Here is a 17994-nt window from a genome sequence, read left to right as displayed (position 1 = left end):
CGAAAAAAAAAAATCCACATTAAAACCCGATTAGGCCAGAGAAAAAAGTTCTTTTGACAACCACACATTATTCAAACTAAATTATGGAACCTCTCCTTTTCTTTGGTCTGTCAAAATCCTGATCACATGAAATCATCTCTTATTACCTTAAAGCCAGTAAGTGATCACTGCCACAATCTTTTTGCCGCAAATTTTCCTGGGCCACACAAAGGCAACTCAAAATATTATCTGAATAAAAGTAGGGCAATAAGTGAAATACTAAGCGCTTGACTTGAAGGAACCACATGCTATGATTGCTAATTTTGTTTCATGAGAATAAACATTCGATCTCCATGCAGGTTCAATGATATGGTGATACCCCAAGTAGTGGCTCCATGGCAGCCAATTGATGCTGCAGGAACTTGTAAACTGATTCAGTTGTTGTGGCAGCTATACGAACGACCACCCCTACTCCCTGCACACATAAACAACCATTGGTTTGCATTTAGGCTCGGATAGCTACTAAATAAGACAGAATTATGAAGCATCGAATGCTCCAAAAATGGATAACAACCTTTTAACTGGATCTTCAATTAACCACAAAAATACAAACAAAGAAGAAAACTGTAGGACTGAAATTGCATTGATATCTTAGTTAACAAATATTTACACCCCTTAACCATGACCTACATAAAAAGGATACTTGCTGGTTTGTGAGTTCAGCAATGCTTATAGCTAAGAACTGTCTTTATGACAATAATAATACTGTGAACATTTTTCTTAAGGTAACTGGCATAGGATAGGACAACAGATAAAGGGACCAATATCAACAAACTTGTCAAACAGATTTGAAGTGAAAACATGAAAAGAGAGTTAAAACATGGATCGTAACATAGTAATAATTAGACATATCATTGAGGAAAAATAAAATGTAGAGTTTAAATTTGATAAACCTTTCACATATAAAATTTACCTTACGACCAAAAACACTTGAAGAAGCAATAAAGCTTGGTTTGGTGAAGCGACTATCAGAATTTTCTTTTATTTGGCGACCTGAGGCAGTGGAAGGACTGTGTAATTGCTCAGACATCATCCTCTTCACATTTTCGTGAACTAGGTTTTGAATGTGCTTGATCTTTGGCCTATAACGAAGCAACCACAAGGTGTGACATTGATTTATTTATTTAATTACTTTCATTCCATTTCAGGATGAGTAAATTTATGAAAATCACTGTGAAAATACAATGAAGGTACAGGAGAAGGTGCAGAGTATCTATAGATAATGAACTACTCACCCCAAGATTACAACCATTGCAATAACTTGGTAGTCCTGCATGCGTTCTGCAATTGAAGAAATACCTCCACGCTCCAAGTGCACCTGTCCTAGAAACATTGAACCATCTGAGAAGAAGAGGAAGGGAAAACAACAGGACTTCCACATGCAAGCTCATTTCCCAAAATGTTGCGCAAGCATAAAAACAAATTGGTTCATACGCAAATAAGGGATGAAAGGGTGAGCTTTATATGATGTCAAGGGCAATATTCAAGTAATCTCCTTTTTTTTTTATTCAGGGGGAGGGGGGATCGAATATTCAAGTAATTTAATAAGGATAAATCAAGTTTGACTGTGTTTCAAATTTAAGCCAAGTTGAAAAAGTCATATTCTTGTGCTTAGAATTTAGAACGGGACTTGGCCTCTTTAAACAAACCAACCCAAAATATAGTCAAGAAGTTACCAAATTCTCTCTGGCGAAGAAAACTTATTTGTAGAATTACCATACTAGAAACTAAGCATTAACCTCTGTAAAATGCAACAAATAGAAAATGAAACGAAGAGAAAATGATTACCATGTCAAGAAATAAAGGCTCATCATCTTCTATAAATATGTGGTTGGCGCTCTTATAAAGATCAAAATCCCATTTTTCTCCACTTTCATGACGCCCACTGGTAATCCAATCAACAATGACCAAACTTGAGTCAGAGACTATCCTAAAGACTTGTTTCTGGGAGTACCGCGCTGTTGAAAAACATGTCACAGGATCTGGTATGACAGCCAAAAGAGCATTGCTCCCAACTCTTGCCTACTGCGAAGAATAAATTAGCTGCTATCATTTGAAATCAATAGCGATTTTGAAATTTATTATGGGCATTCGATAAACGTCATAATGTGATCTCCAAGATTCATATGTAATGTAGCCATTTATAAAAAGCATCAACTGTATATTAATAAATAAAAAAGTGTTTTCGTTGCTTTTATTTATAAGTTTGGTTTAGGCCAGATTGTTACCTCCAAGACTTGCTCAGAGCACTTTGATCCCAGAGACTTGTAGACCTACACAGGAACAGAAATCTATCTGAGATACACAATACATTTCAATGAAGTCAATCCTCCAAACCCATTAATCAAATGGAATAAAGGGAATGAGGTTAGTGAGATTTTTCTTTTGTGAAAAGTAACCTTAGTGGAAGCTTGGGTTGTTAAGACAGTGGTGCAACCATCTCCAATGGAAAATTCACATGAAATAGAATCTCCCTAAACACAAGAAATAAATTTAACAAAAAAAAAAGACAGAAATTAAATTCACAAGCAAATAAGACTGATGAACAATAAAATAGCAGTAAAAAGATGGGAGAAGAAAAAAAAAAATGATAAAGAGAGTACATACAGAGACAATGCCACCACCATAAGTGAGGGTATAAACCCAAACAGCATCAATTTGGGAGGAACCCACCTAATGAAAGATCATAATTAACATCCCAAAAGGCTCAATTCATAATTAAGAGGTACCCATTTGATATGTGAGCTGAGAGTGATGAACAAGATAGAGAAAAGTGAGACCTTTCTGGGAATGATAAATTTTAGGGGATACTTTGAGAAGCATCTTGTCACTGTTGACCTTCCTCCCACTTTTTCAACCACCACCCTTCCCTGTTTTTCCATCTCTCTCTCTCTCTCTCTGTGAACCGCTGTACACAAACCAGGCTAAATAGGGAGCACGTGACGTCTAAGTGGGTCGGGTCTAACGGGTTTAAACCCGTTATTTTTAACCGGGTAAAAATCAAGAGTATCAAACCCACTACACAAAAAACCCAAAACAAAACCCCCCTCCACTCTCTCTAGTCTCTAGGGTTCTAACTCAGTTATCACCAGCTTAGAGCTCATACTCGTCTTCTCTAAGGTACTGTCACTGTCCCTCTCTCACTATATTGGACGTGTGAATCAGAATTTTTTGTTCTCTTTTTAATATCAAAGTGTCTATGCCTGATTGAGTTTCGATCAAGCTCGGGAGGTGAGCTCTTCTGTGTTTAATTTTAAGTTTCCCTTACCTTCTGTTTGATTGCTCTGAAAATGGGATCAGAAAACTTAAACAATCTCATACTTCCTTGTCTATTCTGTTCTAGATTGCTGAAGACGAGGCTTAGTTGAAAACAAAGCCTCCATCTTGTGATTAAATGATAACCGAAAAACACAAAAGCAAAGTTTTTTCTATCTCAGGATCCAAATCATCGAATTCTGGGATTCAAAACTCTCCCTTTTTTTTTCAATAGGAAATGAGGTTGAAAGTTGAGGAATGGCAATTCCTTTTCGTTTCAAAAAGTGTATTATAATCAACCTTTTTCGTTAGCCTTATAATCTCTGGTTATATTTCTAGGTAACCACTCTACTCTTCTGTTAACCTCAAATTATGTAAAAATAAAATAAAATAAAATAAACCCAAAAAATCAATCTTATACTACAGTTGAGTAGTTGACACACTTGATATGTATATATTAATTTGTTTTTGTTGGTTGTGTGGATTCCAGGCCGATTGCTATGGTGAGAAGTGAAATGGGCTCTTTATAGGCTGAATTCCATTTGTTGGAGAACAGACTCTTTTGCTAACCTGCAAAAATGAGCTTGATTTTAAGATTAAGGCATCTTTTACCCAATGGGCTTTGCAGAAGACCCTTTATTTCCTCCCTTGTAACTCTGGATCCTGGTAACCTAAATGGGTTTTGTCGAAACTTTGGTCAACCTGCAAGGAAAGAAGAGGAAGAAGAGGAGGAAGAAGTGGAGATTGACCAAAGGAGACTCCCTGCTGATTATGATCCAGCAACATTTGATCCTACAGAGCATCGCAGTCCTCCAACTGAGCGTGTTTTTAGGCTTGTAGATGAAATATCATCACTTACACTGGCTGAAGTTGCTGAGCTGGGTTCCATTATCATGAGAAAAAGGGGAATGAAGGAACCACCTTCTGTAGGGGTCATGAAGCCAGGAGCTGCTGCATTTGGAGCGGCAATGAAGGGACCAGCTGCAGCTAAGGAGGAGAAGAAACCAGAAAAGACTGTTTTCGAATTGAAATTGGAATCATATGAGGCAGCTTCAAAAATAAAACTGATCAAGGAGGTCCGGAGCTTCACTGACTTAGGTCTCAAGGAAGCAAAAGATTTAGTAGAGAAGGCACCATCTGTGTTGAAGAAAGGATTGTCAAAGGAGGAAGGAGAGCAACTAATTGAGAAGCTGAAAGCTCTTGGGGCGAAAGTTGTTCTTGAATAAAATCAAAATGATGATCTGTATGTACTTCTCTTCGAGAAATTGTGAGATTAGTTAATGTTTCTTGGGGAAAACCAGGTCACAAGCTTTTCTGGAATTATATCAATCCAAATGAAACACATATCAGATTTTCTCCAGTTGTTTTTAGTTGAGAAATTTGCTCACGGTTGCTTTCTTATTGTATTGATATCTGAACTGATAACGTTGAGATTTTGATTAAGATTGGCCCATGGACGAAGGCTTTCCATAATTCTTGGACCTTTGTGTTTAGATGTTGAAGGTGTTGATTTTTGAGCATGTTTGATACCCTTTTTCTCCATTATCAGTCTTTTATATGTTAGCGAGTTCCTGCAGCCATTCATAGTGTCTTATAAATAGTTTGTGCGCAGCAGGTCCCACCTCAACTCCCACTTTAGGAGGGTTGTGCTAATGTCTACTGGATTTATATGTTATATTATTTGGTGACTCTACATTATTGTTTTCTTGGTAGGTGAACCTTCAAAGATGAATTTTTTTTAATTGTACTTTTTATTTTGCCAGAATTTCTTTAAAAGGTTGTAATGTCAATACCATGTTTAGTTATGTCCTGGTGCACAATCTACGGTTCAAAAGAATTGGAAAACTAAATTAAAATGGAATGAGAAAATTATGAACTTAGATAATTAGTAGAAGTTGGAATTCGATCAACTAGAATTGTACATGACAAACACAAACAACCTATACAACATAGCTGTAGCTAAAAGAGAAGAACCAGATCACTTTTTCTTGGACTGAAGATGATTTCCCATCTCTACGCGGATAAATATTAAAAATGTTCCCTTTTAAGACCAAGATCAGAAGATCTGGATCTCTCCCCATACGCCATAAGAAAAGTGTTGATTCCTTCAATTTGGCTGTTGCTGTACAATACATTATTTCCTCACCACCTGGAAAATAAGAAATGTGAAAAAAGAAAAAAAAAAATCTGCATTAAGAAAGCATTCCAAGCAGATAAACATAAACATGCAACTGGCTAAGTAAAACAAGGCCAGGGAAGAAGCATGTTCTTGACACAAGGGATATGATGGATGATATATGATTAATTTATGGTGAAATAAGCCAACCAAGGTCAGTTTCCAAGGCGTTTTGGAAATTTCTCTGCTGACCCAACAAGGAAAACAGGCAACAAGTTCTTTATAATTATAAATTTATAACTCACCTTCGGTAGACAGGTACTAGTGCATTGGCTACTAACGGGAGATATGCTTCGAAGGCAACTGTTTTGATGCCAAACCGTGCAACTGTGTAGGTCCCACAGTAGACTGGTCCTGGAACAAATGAAAACCCAATGTACAGAATCATGCAAAGCAAAAAGCCAGAAAGCCTAGGTAAGGATTTGCGTACCATATCTTGCAAACCATCCTGAATGTCAAAACAACTCGGAATAGTTTGTGATCTGAAATGCAACTGCCCCTACAAGCAAGCAACAGGATATCAGTTCTATACCAAGATATACAAACAGCAATAGTACAAACAGTAACAGGTGATGTTAACCCTCAAAGAAACCCCTGGAATGTCTATTAGACAAAAGTGCCCAAGAAAATGGACTCTCCTTTCTTTTTCTGATGAAAAAAATTTCACAAACTCTGATTAAAAAAAAAAAAACACAATTTTTACCACCCCATGCAGTCTTTGCTGAGTTATGTAATGAGCCTCATGGATGGGTGCAATTGAGTTTAATTGCCCCTATGACAGAAACAAAGGCCCTAATTAAGAAGTTGTACTGTGTTTTTGGATAAATAATTAGTAACTTTTATCAACACTAAACAAAAACATCCATAAAAACTAAGCCAAATATGAAATATCACTACCAGCCCTTGCATATGCTGATTGCTATAATAATCATCACCGCTTGAGGCTATTGTGTTTAATTGTCCCTACAAGAAGATCCAAGGGACGCATGTCAAGTCATTTTTTAATAAGCATACGATAAATTGTTGCACAGTCATCCTAGTCATTCAACAGAATTCCAAATTGTATTTTTGTAATGAAAAAAATCTCTTACCATTCCATGAACAATTTGTTGAGTGCCAAAATAACCATCGAGGGCTGGAGCTCTTGAGCTCAGTTGTTCCTATGATAAACATACAAGTAACTCTAAAATTTCAGGAAATTGCGAAATGTGAATAAACAGCACTGTGAATAAGCAACAATGTTTTTCTTTCAAAACATTATGGTTGCCATTAAACTATACCATACCATCCCTTGCATGCTCTCTTGTGATTCATAAGAACAATCAAGGGCTGGTGCTGGAAAATTTGAGTGTCCCTACAGCAAGTATGGAACCCACATCTCGAAATTCCTTTCATATTATCATATTGTAGTATGTGCTTTAAAATGGGTAGAATTAAACAAATAACATAACTTGACTAACCATTTGTTGCCAGCTCTCTTGCATCCCAATGGTTATGACCTCTGGCTCTGACTGTACCTGAAAGAATTCAAAAGACATACTGAACTAAATGAACATATAACAATTTCCAAAAAGAACCAGGAATATAAGCATAATAACCACCACAAACTCAACTAACCTGTCCTTTTTTGGATGTACCATTTTTTTTATTTGTCTTGATAGTGCTGTTACCTTGGTTCACTCCTTCAAAGCCATGAGGACCATGAGTCTCTGGTGATGTTGGTTCTATTACGCTCTGAATTGAGTTATTTACACTCTCACAACTTCTCAAAGCTTCTTCCAATGCATTAAATGCAATATTGTAACTTTCTTGGGATAAAGAACCTTCATCACTCAACTTAAAGGCTCGTCGGCATAGATCATTGTAACGTTGAACTCTTGACTCAACCACATCCGAAGCTTCTTTGATTATTTGCCTATTCTTTGCATCTTTTGTCCAACGCTTTAATATATATTGAGATTGAATACTGTGTACACCAGACATTTGCAATACAATCATCACATGTCTACAAAGAAAGCCATAGAATTCAAACGAATGGCATAAACAAGATATATCCGATGTCGTTTCATTCCACTCCACAATGAAATCTTGATTCTCTTCAAAATCTTGAACTCTAAAAGTTTTGATTGCTCCATTTTCAGTTTCTTTCTTTGGGTGACACGCAACCACTCCCAAAACCTCAACTTGGAATTTCTTAAATATTGCATGAGTATACATAGATGCCATTTGTTTCCCAAAAGGTGATGGAGATTTCAGTGCTGGTTGTTTATGCCATGTTTCAAAATCTGCTTTTACTTCCTCTTCATACTTCTCTTGGAGGATTGCTTTGTATTGCTCGAAAAACTCTTTCAATGTAGTTTTCCTCTGCATGTATTTGTCAAAGAAACAATTTATACTTTCTGATCGTTGGGTAATAGACATCCCTGCCAGGAAAATGTCTCTCATGTATGTTGGTATCCATTGTTCACGATCTTCATACAATGATTGGAACCATATGTCATTTCTTAAATTGAACCTATCGACCATTTTCCCCCATCTTTTTTCAAACTGTTCACCTTTCCAAGACTTCAAAATACATTTGTTAAATTTTTCCATAAAATTATCGTGTTGCCTAATTACGTAACCAAGCTTCTCAGGAATCTTGCCCAATATGTGCCACAAACAAAAACAATGGCGAGAACCAGGAAAGACCTCTGCAATAGCTTCTTTCAGGAATTTGTCCTGGTCACTAAGTATCACTCTTGGAGCATGCCCACCCATTGCTTTTAGCCAGGCCCGCATCAGCCACACATAAGTTGATTTACTCTCATCAGCAAGTAAAGCACATCCAAGCAAAATGAACTGAAAGTGGTGGTTCACACCAATAAAGGGAGCAAATGGCAATTTATACTCATTCTTGATATATGTGGTATCAAGAAATACTACATCACCAAAATTTCCATAATCAAGTCTACCTTTGGCATCAACCCAGAAAACATTTCTCAAACGCTGCTCTTCATTCAGATCAATTGCATAAAAGAAGTTAGGATTCTCATCTTGCATATACAGAAAATGGTCAAACATAACTTGAGCATCTCCTTCCTCTAGAGACAAATGTTGTCCGCTCAGTGATTGATTTGTCCCACCACCCTTTTGATTATGTAACTTCTTGTAGCCACCAGACTGTTTGGACATATTAACGTACATCTTCTTTGTTCTTCTCCGGATAGCATGCAAGCCATCGACTTCACCACTACCCAAATTTAAATTCCTGTGCCCTCGAAAATAATAGGCTTGATCAGGAAAAATTTCATGGTTATGCTCTTTTATGAAACTCTGAATAATCCATCTACCATCTTGCTTTCTCTTAACATGCATGCAGGCTTTGCAATCTGTTTTTTCCCAAGATCGGTTAACACGACCTCGTTTTCTCTTAATACAGATACTAGATTCTCTGGAGTTTGAAACAGACTCTGGAGTTTCAGCTACACCAGATTCTCGTTTGCTCCCATATCTAGTGCATGCAAATTTTGCATCAATAAATTTTCCAGATACTCTTGATCGACGACTGGCCTTTATTACCGCAGCAAACCCCACAGATTTAGCATATTCTTTATAGAATGAAAAAGCTTCTTCCTTAGATTCAAACTCCATTCCATCATGAGGCTCTAAATCTTTTGAAGAAGAATTCAAATTGATTTCCTCTCTGGGATCTGCCTTGTTTTTAGAATCTAACACTCTTCCATTCACATTCTGTCTTGTATTCTCCTTGTCATTTACAGGAACATTAGTTAGACTCACAATGGCTTGATCTCTACAACTCTCTTCATCTCTGCCATCCAGTATATTCATATTCACACTAGGCCTATTATCTTCCTTAGGGTAATCTCCTGAAGGTTGTTCAAGATCTATCCCCATGGAAAGAATCTAAACTTTCTAACAGAAACCTGTTCAGATATGACCTGTCAGAAAAAAATGGGTCAATTATAGTATAACCAGAAACTGAAATAACATTTCACTGCAGTACCAAATGCCAACTAATCACTTCATAGCTATACCATAGACAACAGTCAAAATTAAAATATTCTAACAAGGTCCCATATATGGCAGCATTTAACTGCATATCAACATTACCAAAAGAAGAAAAATGGTAAAGAAAGAAGAGTTGATTAACTACTAATTATCCACTTCACAATTACATATGACACTCAAGACAGAAGATTTCACATACCCCAAAAGAAAAGAAAAAAACAAAATCTTTATTAAACAACATATAAGTAGTATACAAAAGAAAAAACCCAGAGAACCAAAATGCCAAAAATGAAAACTTTCACACAAAATACTATATGTGAGTAAGAGAGCATATTACCACTGAGTATGAATTAAAACAGAAATTCTACATTAACCCAAACAAACAAACAAAATGAACCCAGAAACAGTAACAAAGGGTTCACAACAGCTAAAAAGGAAAAAGTAAATAACATTAAAATAATCTGTGAACTGAAGAACAAATTATGAAAATGAAACTACAATCCCTGAAGTACAGAGCTGATAAGTAATAGCAATAAACGAAAATCACAAAAAGAAAAAAAGAAGAACTGGAATTGAAAAATTGGGTTAACAATAACGAAAAGAGAATTGGAATTACATGAACTGAATCACCAGGGTCCAGAGAGTAAGAGAGAGCAATTGGGGGCCGCGAGTAGAGAAAGTCCTGGACTATTGATTTGAAGGTTAGGGCTTCAGTTGCGACTGCAGTACTCGCACGTTCAATTTGATATACTCGCCCTTCCTTTTTTATGTGGGACCCCTACAAAATCTTCAAAACCAATTTTGACAAGGGATGGCGGCTACCCGGCGGGGCGAGACGGATGATTCGGGTTTGTCCTTATCATTCTCGCCCCGCTAAATATGCAGTGCCAGATTTATTTTTTAACAAATATTTCTTTGTTAAAATGGTTACATTTCATCCAAAAGAAATATTTAAACGGATAACAAATAACTATAAATAAATGATATCTATATAATAAAACATAATAATTTTTTTAATCTTAAAAGTTATCTTCGGATTTGAATGGCTGAGATTATTTCAGTTTAAATTCAATGGTCAGTTATCTATTTCTCAAATTTATTTTTTCACCCATGAAAATTGATTTGCCGCATCTCTCTTCTTAATTATCTATTCTTAATTTCACATTTTTTTTTTGTCTTTTATTTGGGTTAAACAACTAAGTTTGTTTGTATTTATGATTTGAAAATAAAAATATAAAAAGCCTATTAAACGAATTATACTTGTCAAAATATTAATATTTGCGCAATAAAAAAAATTGTTTCACTGATACACTAATACATGAAGAGGCTAGTAATATATAAAACAATACACTAATACATGCATGATACTATATTACAGAACCATTAAATTATAAAATAATAATATTGAACTGAAATGACAAACAAAATTTAACAATAAAAATAAAAATGTTTATTTATTAAATTAAACAATAAATGAAGAGTGTTGTTATTTGCACACATATTTACCCTAAAGTCCCATATAAAAAGACCCTAAAGCCATCCCCATTGTGAAAAAATGACTAATGAAAGAAAAATTTCCTTCTCTTTGCCTCTCCCCTCCCCCCCGGCGTCCCACCTCTCATCTCTCCGATCTCCCCTAGCCCAGCCCCCCCGAGGTCGCCGCCGCCGCCGAGCCCAGCTCCACCTCCGATCTAGTGATAAGCAAAGTTCAGTAATAAGCAATTTATCTGATTGTTATGCAAACTATTCTAATTAACAATAAACAAGAACAATCAAACAAAAATCTCATCTGAGTCAAGAAAATAAACGTAATGCATACCTGCTAACGCCATAGTAAGCCATGCAAGGAAAAAGAGCAAGAAGCTTTCACGATAGACCACCTTCACAAAAAAGAGACAAACACAACACAAATTACACGACGAACAAAATCAAGGACGCCCGGCCTTTGCAGCATGCCAATGATAGTCGATTCAATGCGCTCAATATACCTCCTACCGGGAGGATATCCCACTAGGTGACCACCAATATGACACCAATGACTATGAGCCCCACAACTGTACGTCAAATTGCATGGCTCACTTCTATAGCTCCAAAATATTTTGAATTTTTTTTTTCTATGGTTATTTATATTTTTCTTAGCATGCCTTCAAAAAATCTCTCAGATTCTATATATTTATTTATTTTTTTGCTCATTATGACTCCTCGCGCATTTGTTTCATTGGAATGAATCCTTAATTAAATATAAAAATGTTTAACAAATTGTGTTTTTTAAAGTTTTGTGAGTGTGAAAGTGTTTTTTCACACAACAGTTTTGAAAAGCAACCCCCAACCTGCTTTTTCTCGACCCCAAAAACTACTTTCTCACACCACATTTTTTTAAAACAAATAGCTTTCGTTACTTTTACCAAACACCAAAAGGTGTACTTATTTTCAACACACAACAACTTCAAACTGGGCCTTAGTATTCTTGCCTTTGTTACCAACCACATCGGCCCACTTCAAATATAAACTAATGGGCTTAAATCTTAGGGCAACTTTGTGCCTACCAAACCTAGTCCATACCTAATTATATACTTCAAGGCCCAAGATAAAATTATTTGTTAAACAACTTAGACGGTGAATGACTCGTGTAGTTGAAAAACACAATGTTTAAGGTAACAAAACAAAAAGAAAAAGAAATTCTAAAATTTGGTGATTAATTCATTGTGTTTGGTGACCAGATTCAGCATTCTCATTAGTATGTTTTGAATAAAATAGTATCTCAAATAAATGCATTGCATATTTGCATGGATGTTATGTTGTATGATTGTAGAAGTGATATATAGATTCATGAACATTAGCTCTTCTTTTGATGTTTCTAGAAGGGTTCCAACTTCCGAGCTGGTGAATTGAATCAAAGTAATTAATTATTGATTTCATTCAATTAGGGAGCTAGATTGATGGGTTTGTTTTCACTTTTCAAGGGGTGATTTAACCAAGACATGTATCACTATCACCATAGGTTTGAAAAAGAATCCATGGCATCTAATTATTTTGAAGAATTTAACCGTTAAATTGAGATTATCATTTTTCTAAACATGGTTAGAATCTCAAGTTTTTCAGGACTTTGCTAAATTAGTGCTAACCAAGAAGGCAAGAAAGACTAAACCCTAGAAATAACCCATTAAAAGTTGATCTACTATATATTATACTTACAGCGTTTCTTTTAATAATCGTTGTAATAGTCTCGATGCATAATGCTAGTGCCTAGATACATTGTGTTCATGTAAGTTTCAAAAAGAATATTAGGTTGAAGAATATGTGTCACATCACTCACATGTCTTCGATAAATCTCTATTCTTTTATTCTGTTTGGTCTCTTACTCTCTTATCAACTTTGGACTAGTTTTCTATCAGTTTGAACCATAATACTATGGTCTAGGCTCTCAAATGGTTTTGCCAATGCCTACGTATGTTATGTCATTCTTTTCAGAAGATATCATATTTATTTTTGTAAATTATTCATTAAAGCAATAATAAAAAAAATAATTTGTCTGTTAACTAAGCGGCTTCACATGCGAAGCTATTGTTAATTAATTTCAATTGCAGGAAATGTTTTTTTTTTTTCCCTGATGTATCATATTAATTAACAATTTCCGTTTATATTATGTTAATTCTATTGATACATAATGAAATTTCTCTTATTGCATTTATTGTGAAATTTGTGCCTTTTACAATATTTTTCTCTTGAAACCAAGATGGATTGCAAAATACTATCTCGGGAAGGGCAGTATGGCATGCACCCACCCTGTTATCTAGGGTCAATATCCTACACAATAGTCAATAGTGGTCGGTTGGCTTGGAATGTGGATTTCGAAGTTTAAGTTTAAGAAAATATATGTACACAAATACATATATTCTCCCCAAGTGCACCCATTAATATAAATTTGAAGCTACTATAGTCTATATATATATATATATATATGCAGCTGGCCCAAGCAAAGCTCAAATATAAAGGGGAGAAGACTACAATGCAGCAATATATACATTGCAAACGCCTAGACATAGCCACTAGACCCATTACCAATACAAGTACAATGCATAGAAGAAAAAAAATGGGTGATTTTTTATTTTTTTTATATGCTTGCAAATTGGAGCATGTTCTAAGTTTCTAACCACATGCAGAGAGAGAGAGAGAAGGAGATTAAAATGATAAGTTCAATAAAAACCCAATTCAGATAGCCCCCTGACTGATAGAATTAGAGCATCCAATCCAAAACTAATTGGCAATGGGTGGAGAGACCCAAGACTTATAAGCACATATGCTAAGTTCTAGATTTCCGATGTGGGACATTGCTCCAGATTACTCTCAACACGCCCCCGCACGTGTGGCGAGATTTTTGAGCCTTACACGTGAACAAATTGTATTGGGTGACGTAGGAACGCGGATAACCAAGCTCTGATACCATGATAGAATTAGAGCATCCAACCCAAAACCAATTGGTAATGGGTGAAGAGGTCCAAGACCTATAAGTACATATGCTAAGCTCTAGATTTCTGATGTGGGACATTGCTCCACATTACTCTCAACAGTCTATTTAGCCAAAAAGCCCTATATATAATCAATAAAAGAATCTTCATGAGCAGCGATCTAGCAGTCAAGTCAATTATATATTTAATATTTGAAACCTTAATTTCATGATCCACTATCATTTTGACCATAAAATGTGCAACCGCACTTCATCTTTTAAGTAAAGTTTTATTAGCCTTCAAGAAATATAAGAGGATGTAAAGCCACGACAATTATAAGTACTATTCTAAAAATTAATATGTGTACTGTATAGTGTGTTTAAAGAATTTTTGTCCCATTTGTTTCCTTCTTTCACACTTTTAATTTAATTTTTTCTTTGTAAATTAGAGGTTAAATAAATTATTTAAGTTTGTGCACGATGAGAGTTATCTCTTGCATATTAGCCTTATTAGGGTCAAATGAACAGATCTTCCTCCATATATAATTAAGTAATTTAAGTTGGTACATATATATATAGAGACTGAATGAGTCATATATGTTCACACTTCACATATATATATATATGAAATATATGATGGGATGTTTTCTGCATACAGCATGCATACTGCAGGAAACTTTTTGAGCTGCTGAGGCCATGAACAACTATCTCCTGATTCTCCTCACATGTTTTAATGATTTGGTATTTTTTCCTTCATATATTAGAGTATAATATACATGTATTATGCTAATTCACTTTTGAGGAAAGCAAATATTAATTAGATTAACTAATTATAATACATGCAACTTGCACTCATTGAATGATGAAATGAAACTCAATCAAATTACATATAAATTATACAGTATCAATTATAAAACTAGAAAATATATGTGCACTTTTTGGATCTCATACTGCCTTTTCCTAAATCATCATTTATGAATCTGATACTGATGCTCTCACATGTTGGGAGTATATGCAAAATTCATGCTACATACCACATAAAGTATTCTTAATTATGATCAAAAGGTTTAATGAAGCTGAACACTCAAACTATATCATAGATCGCATACTAGTAAAATAATCAATCGAACAATGGAGAAAAAGAAAAAGAAAAAGAAAAAGAGGCCGATTAGTTCTTTATAAAAGTTAACAAAGGTTTTTCCTATAATATCATTCGGCATAACCAATTAACTACCATTTATTCTCCCCTTCGCATTTAACTATAGACTAGGCAATACGATATATATACAGAGTGACCCAAAACAAGACCTTCAAAACTTAAGCTTTATATCCCTATAAGACTATAACTATAAGTCTATAAGTTTATATGATACATATAAGTTTTTCGTCTTCTTTTAATTTTTTGTACGTACCTTGATAACACTTATTATGTGTGCAGACTACAGTGTTCGTCATCAGTTAAAAACCTGAACTGATATCATAGAAGAGAATCCAAGTTCCTCCCGAAAATAGAGCTTGAGAACGTACATTTGATTCGATGCCTGATCACAAATCTAAACATGCCCAGCCAAGTAGCCAAGTCAGACTTTCTCAGAGAGGCATCCAAGCAGCAGTGATATATATAATCAATGCAGAAGCATAATAAATGTGTTAAAAAAAAAAAAAAAAGTAAAAATGAATAGGTCTTTACTTGATTAATGCCACAGAGTGACAGAGAGTGAATATACGTCTCGGCATAGACATTAGATTAGACAGAGACAGTGAGACCGGCCAAATATGATATCGTCATATATTTGATATATATTCCAAACCCATGTAAGGCCATGTGCAGCTTTGCTGCTCTCCGACTTTGTTGTGTTTCTTTTATATGCAGTATAAAGTTATAAACCGATAGTTGATCAGAGCCACCACGTGATGCCTAGTCCCTACCCAATACTTACAGACACACCCTTAACCCATGAGGTCATGACCCCCACCTTTAGTCTTACACACCCCATTGACTTATGCTTCCCAGCTTCCATGTATAAATATTAAATGTGTTCTTCTTCATATACTACAAATCTTGTTTTTCTGACGTGTGGATCTTGCTGTCTCCCCAAAAACCAAAGAAGACTCGGATATGACTTGGATTTTGGATTTGGTTGCTCATCAAATTTCAACTTTCTCAGTCAAGAAAAGAATATATTTTACCATAATTATTGCTAACATGATTCTTATTCCATATCATGTTTGAGAAGAGAGAGAATCATGTTTGAGAAGAGAGAGAGAGAGAGAGAAAATGATGAGATTGAGAATCATAATAGGGTACTCATGATCGAGACAGGGACAAAGAGTATATAACAACCAGTCACCACCCTCGCTATTAATTCAACCTTATTAGCTAGATAATATCAATTGGAGGCTTAATTTAAATGCTTTTTCCTATTTCATATTTGAAAGCATGTTTGTGTAAGTGAATGTCAAATTCTATTGTAAATTAACCAGCAAATGAAGGTTTTCAGGTCGAATATATTAGTTAGATTCTGATAATAACTTGTTTTGAGATTAAATTATATTTATAATAATAAGACCATAAATTTAACTCTGGTTAAATATAAAAATGGTTCATGAGCTTTACAACGCATCTTAATTTAGTTTACTAATTATAAAAAGTATTAATTTGGTCCATGAACTTTTCAAATTGTACTAAAACAGTACAAAAGTTAACTTCCATCGAAAAATTTAACGGAAATTAGTCATATGTACAGTAATTGACTATATTTTTAGGAGCATTTTAATCCGTTCATCACATTTTTATGTGACCAATTCTGCTAATTTTCGGATAAAAATTAACGTTTTTATTATTTTGGTACAACTTAAAAAATTTGTAAACTAAATTGACATTTTTTATAATTAATATATTAAATTGAGAATTAATGTAAATTTGGTGAACTATTTTTATATTTAACCAATTTAACTCTTTTGAAGTTGACAGTTTAGTTGATAGGTGGGACCATGCAGAGAATATTATACCGACCGAGGCTGCCCACTTGGGTCATCTCAGTCAAATTATTTCTCTGCTCTCTGACATTACTCAGGGTCTCTTATATATATTGGGTATTGGGATTCCACTGCCTCACATTGCCTTTATTCATTTTCTCTTATATATAATATAGTAGGATGATGCACACATTTTGACTATTAGATTTATAGGGTTCACTTTTTTTCTACTAAAATATAAGTTTTTCACCTTTAAATTTTCTTTTCCACTAATTGGCCAGAAAAAAAAAAAAAAAAAATCTTTTCTACTAAAATATAGTTTTTCACCCTTAAATCCAAATGAGGCAGAGTGTTTATACCATATACTAATTACTGATTAGTCAATGATCATCTTAATCTAGCTTTTACAATCAAATGTCGGTTGGACCAGTTGTTAACCAGTTAATTTCTCACTAACTCATCACCAAATATAACATTAATGATTCTTATATGACTGTTAGGCTGTTAGCAAATGGGGTATATATTATTATTATTTTTTTTTATCAAACAATGTTGAAGGATGGAAATTTGACTGCGGAACCTTATAGATAAAAGTAAATTAACACTTTGAATCACTAAAATTTAACACTGGAGAAATAGTCAATAATTTCTCCATTTGAAACCAAGTACCCGACTTTAGGTTCACATGGGTTTCTGTTGACGTGGATGATGCATTTTTATATGGGAAAAAAAAAACAATTTTAGTCTTTGTGTTTTACTCAAAATATAGATTTGGTTCACGTGATTTTAAACTTCGCATTTAGTTTTTGTATTTTATATTATTTATAGTTTAAGAACAATTTATAATTAAAATGAAATTTTTTTTTTCAAATTAAAACTAATAAACTCATTATGTATGTAATTTTCAATTTAATTTTTAAACAAAATTGAAATTTTGAGTTTGTTAAAATTATTCTCATATTGTAAAAAAATATAAAACACATGAACTAAATATAAAATTTTAAAACCACTAGTACGAAATCTGTTTTCGAAGTAAAACTCATAGACTAAAAATGTTTTTTTTTCCCTTTTTATATATAGAAAAGTA

General features: G+C 34.4%; 3 protein-coding genes across 6 annotated transcripts; 1 reads left to right on the top strand and 2 right to left on the bottom strand.

Annotated features, from left to right (window-relative positions):
* Nucleotides 1–32: 32 nt before the first annotated feature.
* Nucleotides 33–2933, bottom strand: URED (urease accessory protein D). The gene is made up of 8 exons (XM_086236871.1): nucleotides 2820–2933; nucleotides 2647–2712; nucleotides 2439–2513; nucleotides 2268–2312; nucleotides 1828–2061; nucleotides 1275–1357; nucleotides 953–1121; nucleotides 33–454 (listed from the first exon to the last, which is right to left on the bottom strand). Exons 1-8 carry the CDS (start codon nucleotides 2919–2921, stop codon nucleotides 341–343), a joined length of 888 nt encoding a protein of 295 aa, XP_086092997.1. The 5' UTR covers nucleotides 2922–2933; the 3' UTR covers nucleotides 33–340.
* A 111-nt stretch (nucleotides 2934–3044) lies between these two features.
* Nucleotides 3045–4787, top strand: LOC147297440 (ribosomal protein L7/L12 domain-containing protein). Its single transcript, XM_086236882.1, has 2 exons — nucleotides 3045–3159; nucleotides 3785–4787. Exon 2 carries the CDS (start codon nucleotides 3873–3875, stop codon nucleotides 4518–4520), a length of 648 nt encoding a protein of 215 aa, XP_086093008.1. The 5' UTR covers nucleotides 3045–3159; nucleotides 3785–3872; the 3' UTR covers nucleotides 4521–4787.
* A 377-nt stretch (nucleotides 4788–5164) lies between these two features.
* On the bottom strand, nucleotides 5165–10311 carry FRS1 (FAR1-related sequence 1). Of its 4 annotated transcripts, XM_086242375.1 has the most exons (9): nucleotides 10098–10311; nucleotides 7088–9411; nucleotides 6931–6987; nucleotides 6562–6630; nucleotides 6368–6433; nucleotides 6174–6242; nucleotides 5901–5969; nucleotides 5716–5824; nucleotides 5165–5443 (listed from the first exon to the last, which is right to left on the bottom strand). In XM_086242375.1, the coding sequence occupies exons 2-8, from the start codon at nucleotides 9365–9367 to the stop codon at nucleotides 5747–5749; spliced, it is 2688 nt and encodes an 895-aa protein (XP_086098501.1). In that variant the 5' UTR covers nucleotides 9368–9411; nucleotides 10098–10311; the 3' UTR covers nucleotides 5165–5443; nucleotides 5716–5746. The 4 variants fall into 4 exon arrangements, 3 of the variants coding, with proteins under 3 accessions (XP_086098501.1, XP_086098508.1, XP_086098515.1); XM_086242382.1 differs by lacking the exon at nucleotides 6174–6242; XM_086242389.1 differs by lacking the exon at nucleotides 6174–6242 and having other exon boundaries at nucleotides 5901–5963.
* Between the last annotated feature and the right edge of the window lie 7683 nt (nucleotides 10312–17994).

The sequence above is a fragment of the Dryas octopetala genome, chromosome 1 (assembly GCF_963921425.1).
Source record: "Dryas octopetala chromosome 1, drDryOcto1.1, whole genome shotgun sequence".
NCBI lineage: Eukaryota > Viridiplantae > Streptophyta > Magnoliopsida > Rosales > Rosaceae > Dryas > Dryas octopetala.
Note: the sequence above shows the minus strand (reverse complement) of the source record. Positions and strands in the feature narration are given on the sequence as shown.

Excerpts from the sequence above, each read along its gene's own strand:
- URED (XM_086236871.1), bottom strand. The coding sequence starts at position 2,921 with ATGGAAAAACAGGGAAGGGTGGTGGTTGAAAAAGTGGGAGGAAGGTCA. Across the intron at positions 1,358-1,827 it reads AGCCTTTATTTCTTGACATG|GTGCACTTGGAGCGTGGAGG; the intron begins GTAATCATTTTC and ends TTTCTAGGACAG. Across the intron at positions 1,122-1,274 it reads GCAATGGTTGTAATCTTGGG|GCCAAAGATCAAGCACATTC; the intron begins GTGAGTAGTTCA and ends GCTTCGTTATAG.
- LOC147297440 (XM_086236882.1), top strand. The coding sequence starts at position 3,873 with ATGAGCTTGATTTTAAGATTAAGGCATCTTTTACCCAATGGGCTTTGC.
- FRS1 (XM_086242375.1), bottom strand. The coding sequence starts at position 9,367 with ATGGGGATAGATCTTGAACAACCTTCAGGAGATTACCCTAAGGAAGAT. Across the intron at positions 6,988-7,087 it reads GTACATCCAAAAAAGGACAG|GTACAGTCAGAGCCAGAGGT; the intron begins GTTAGTTGAGTT and ends GAATTCTTTCAG. Across the intron at positions 6,631-6,930 it reads AAGAGAGCTGGCAACAAATG|GAACAACTGAGCTCAAGAGC; the intron begins GTTAGTCAAGTT and ends TGTTTATCATAG.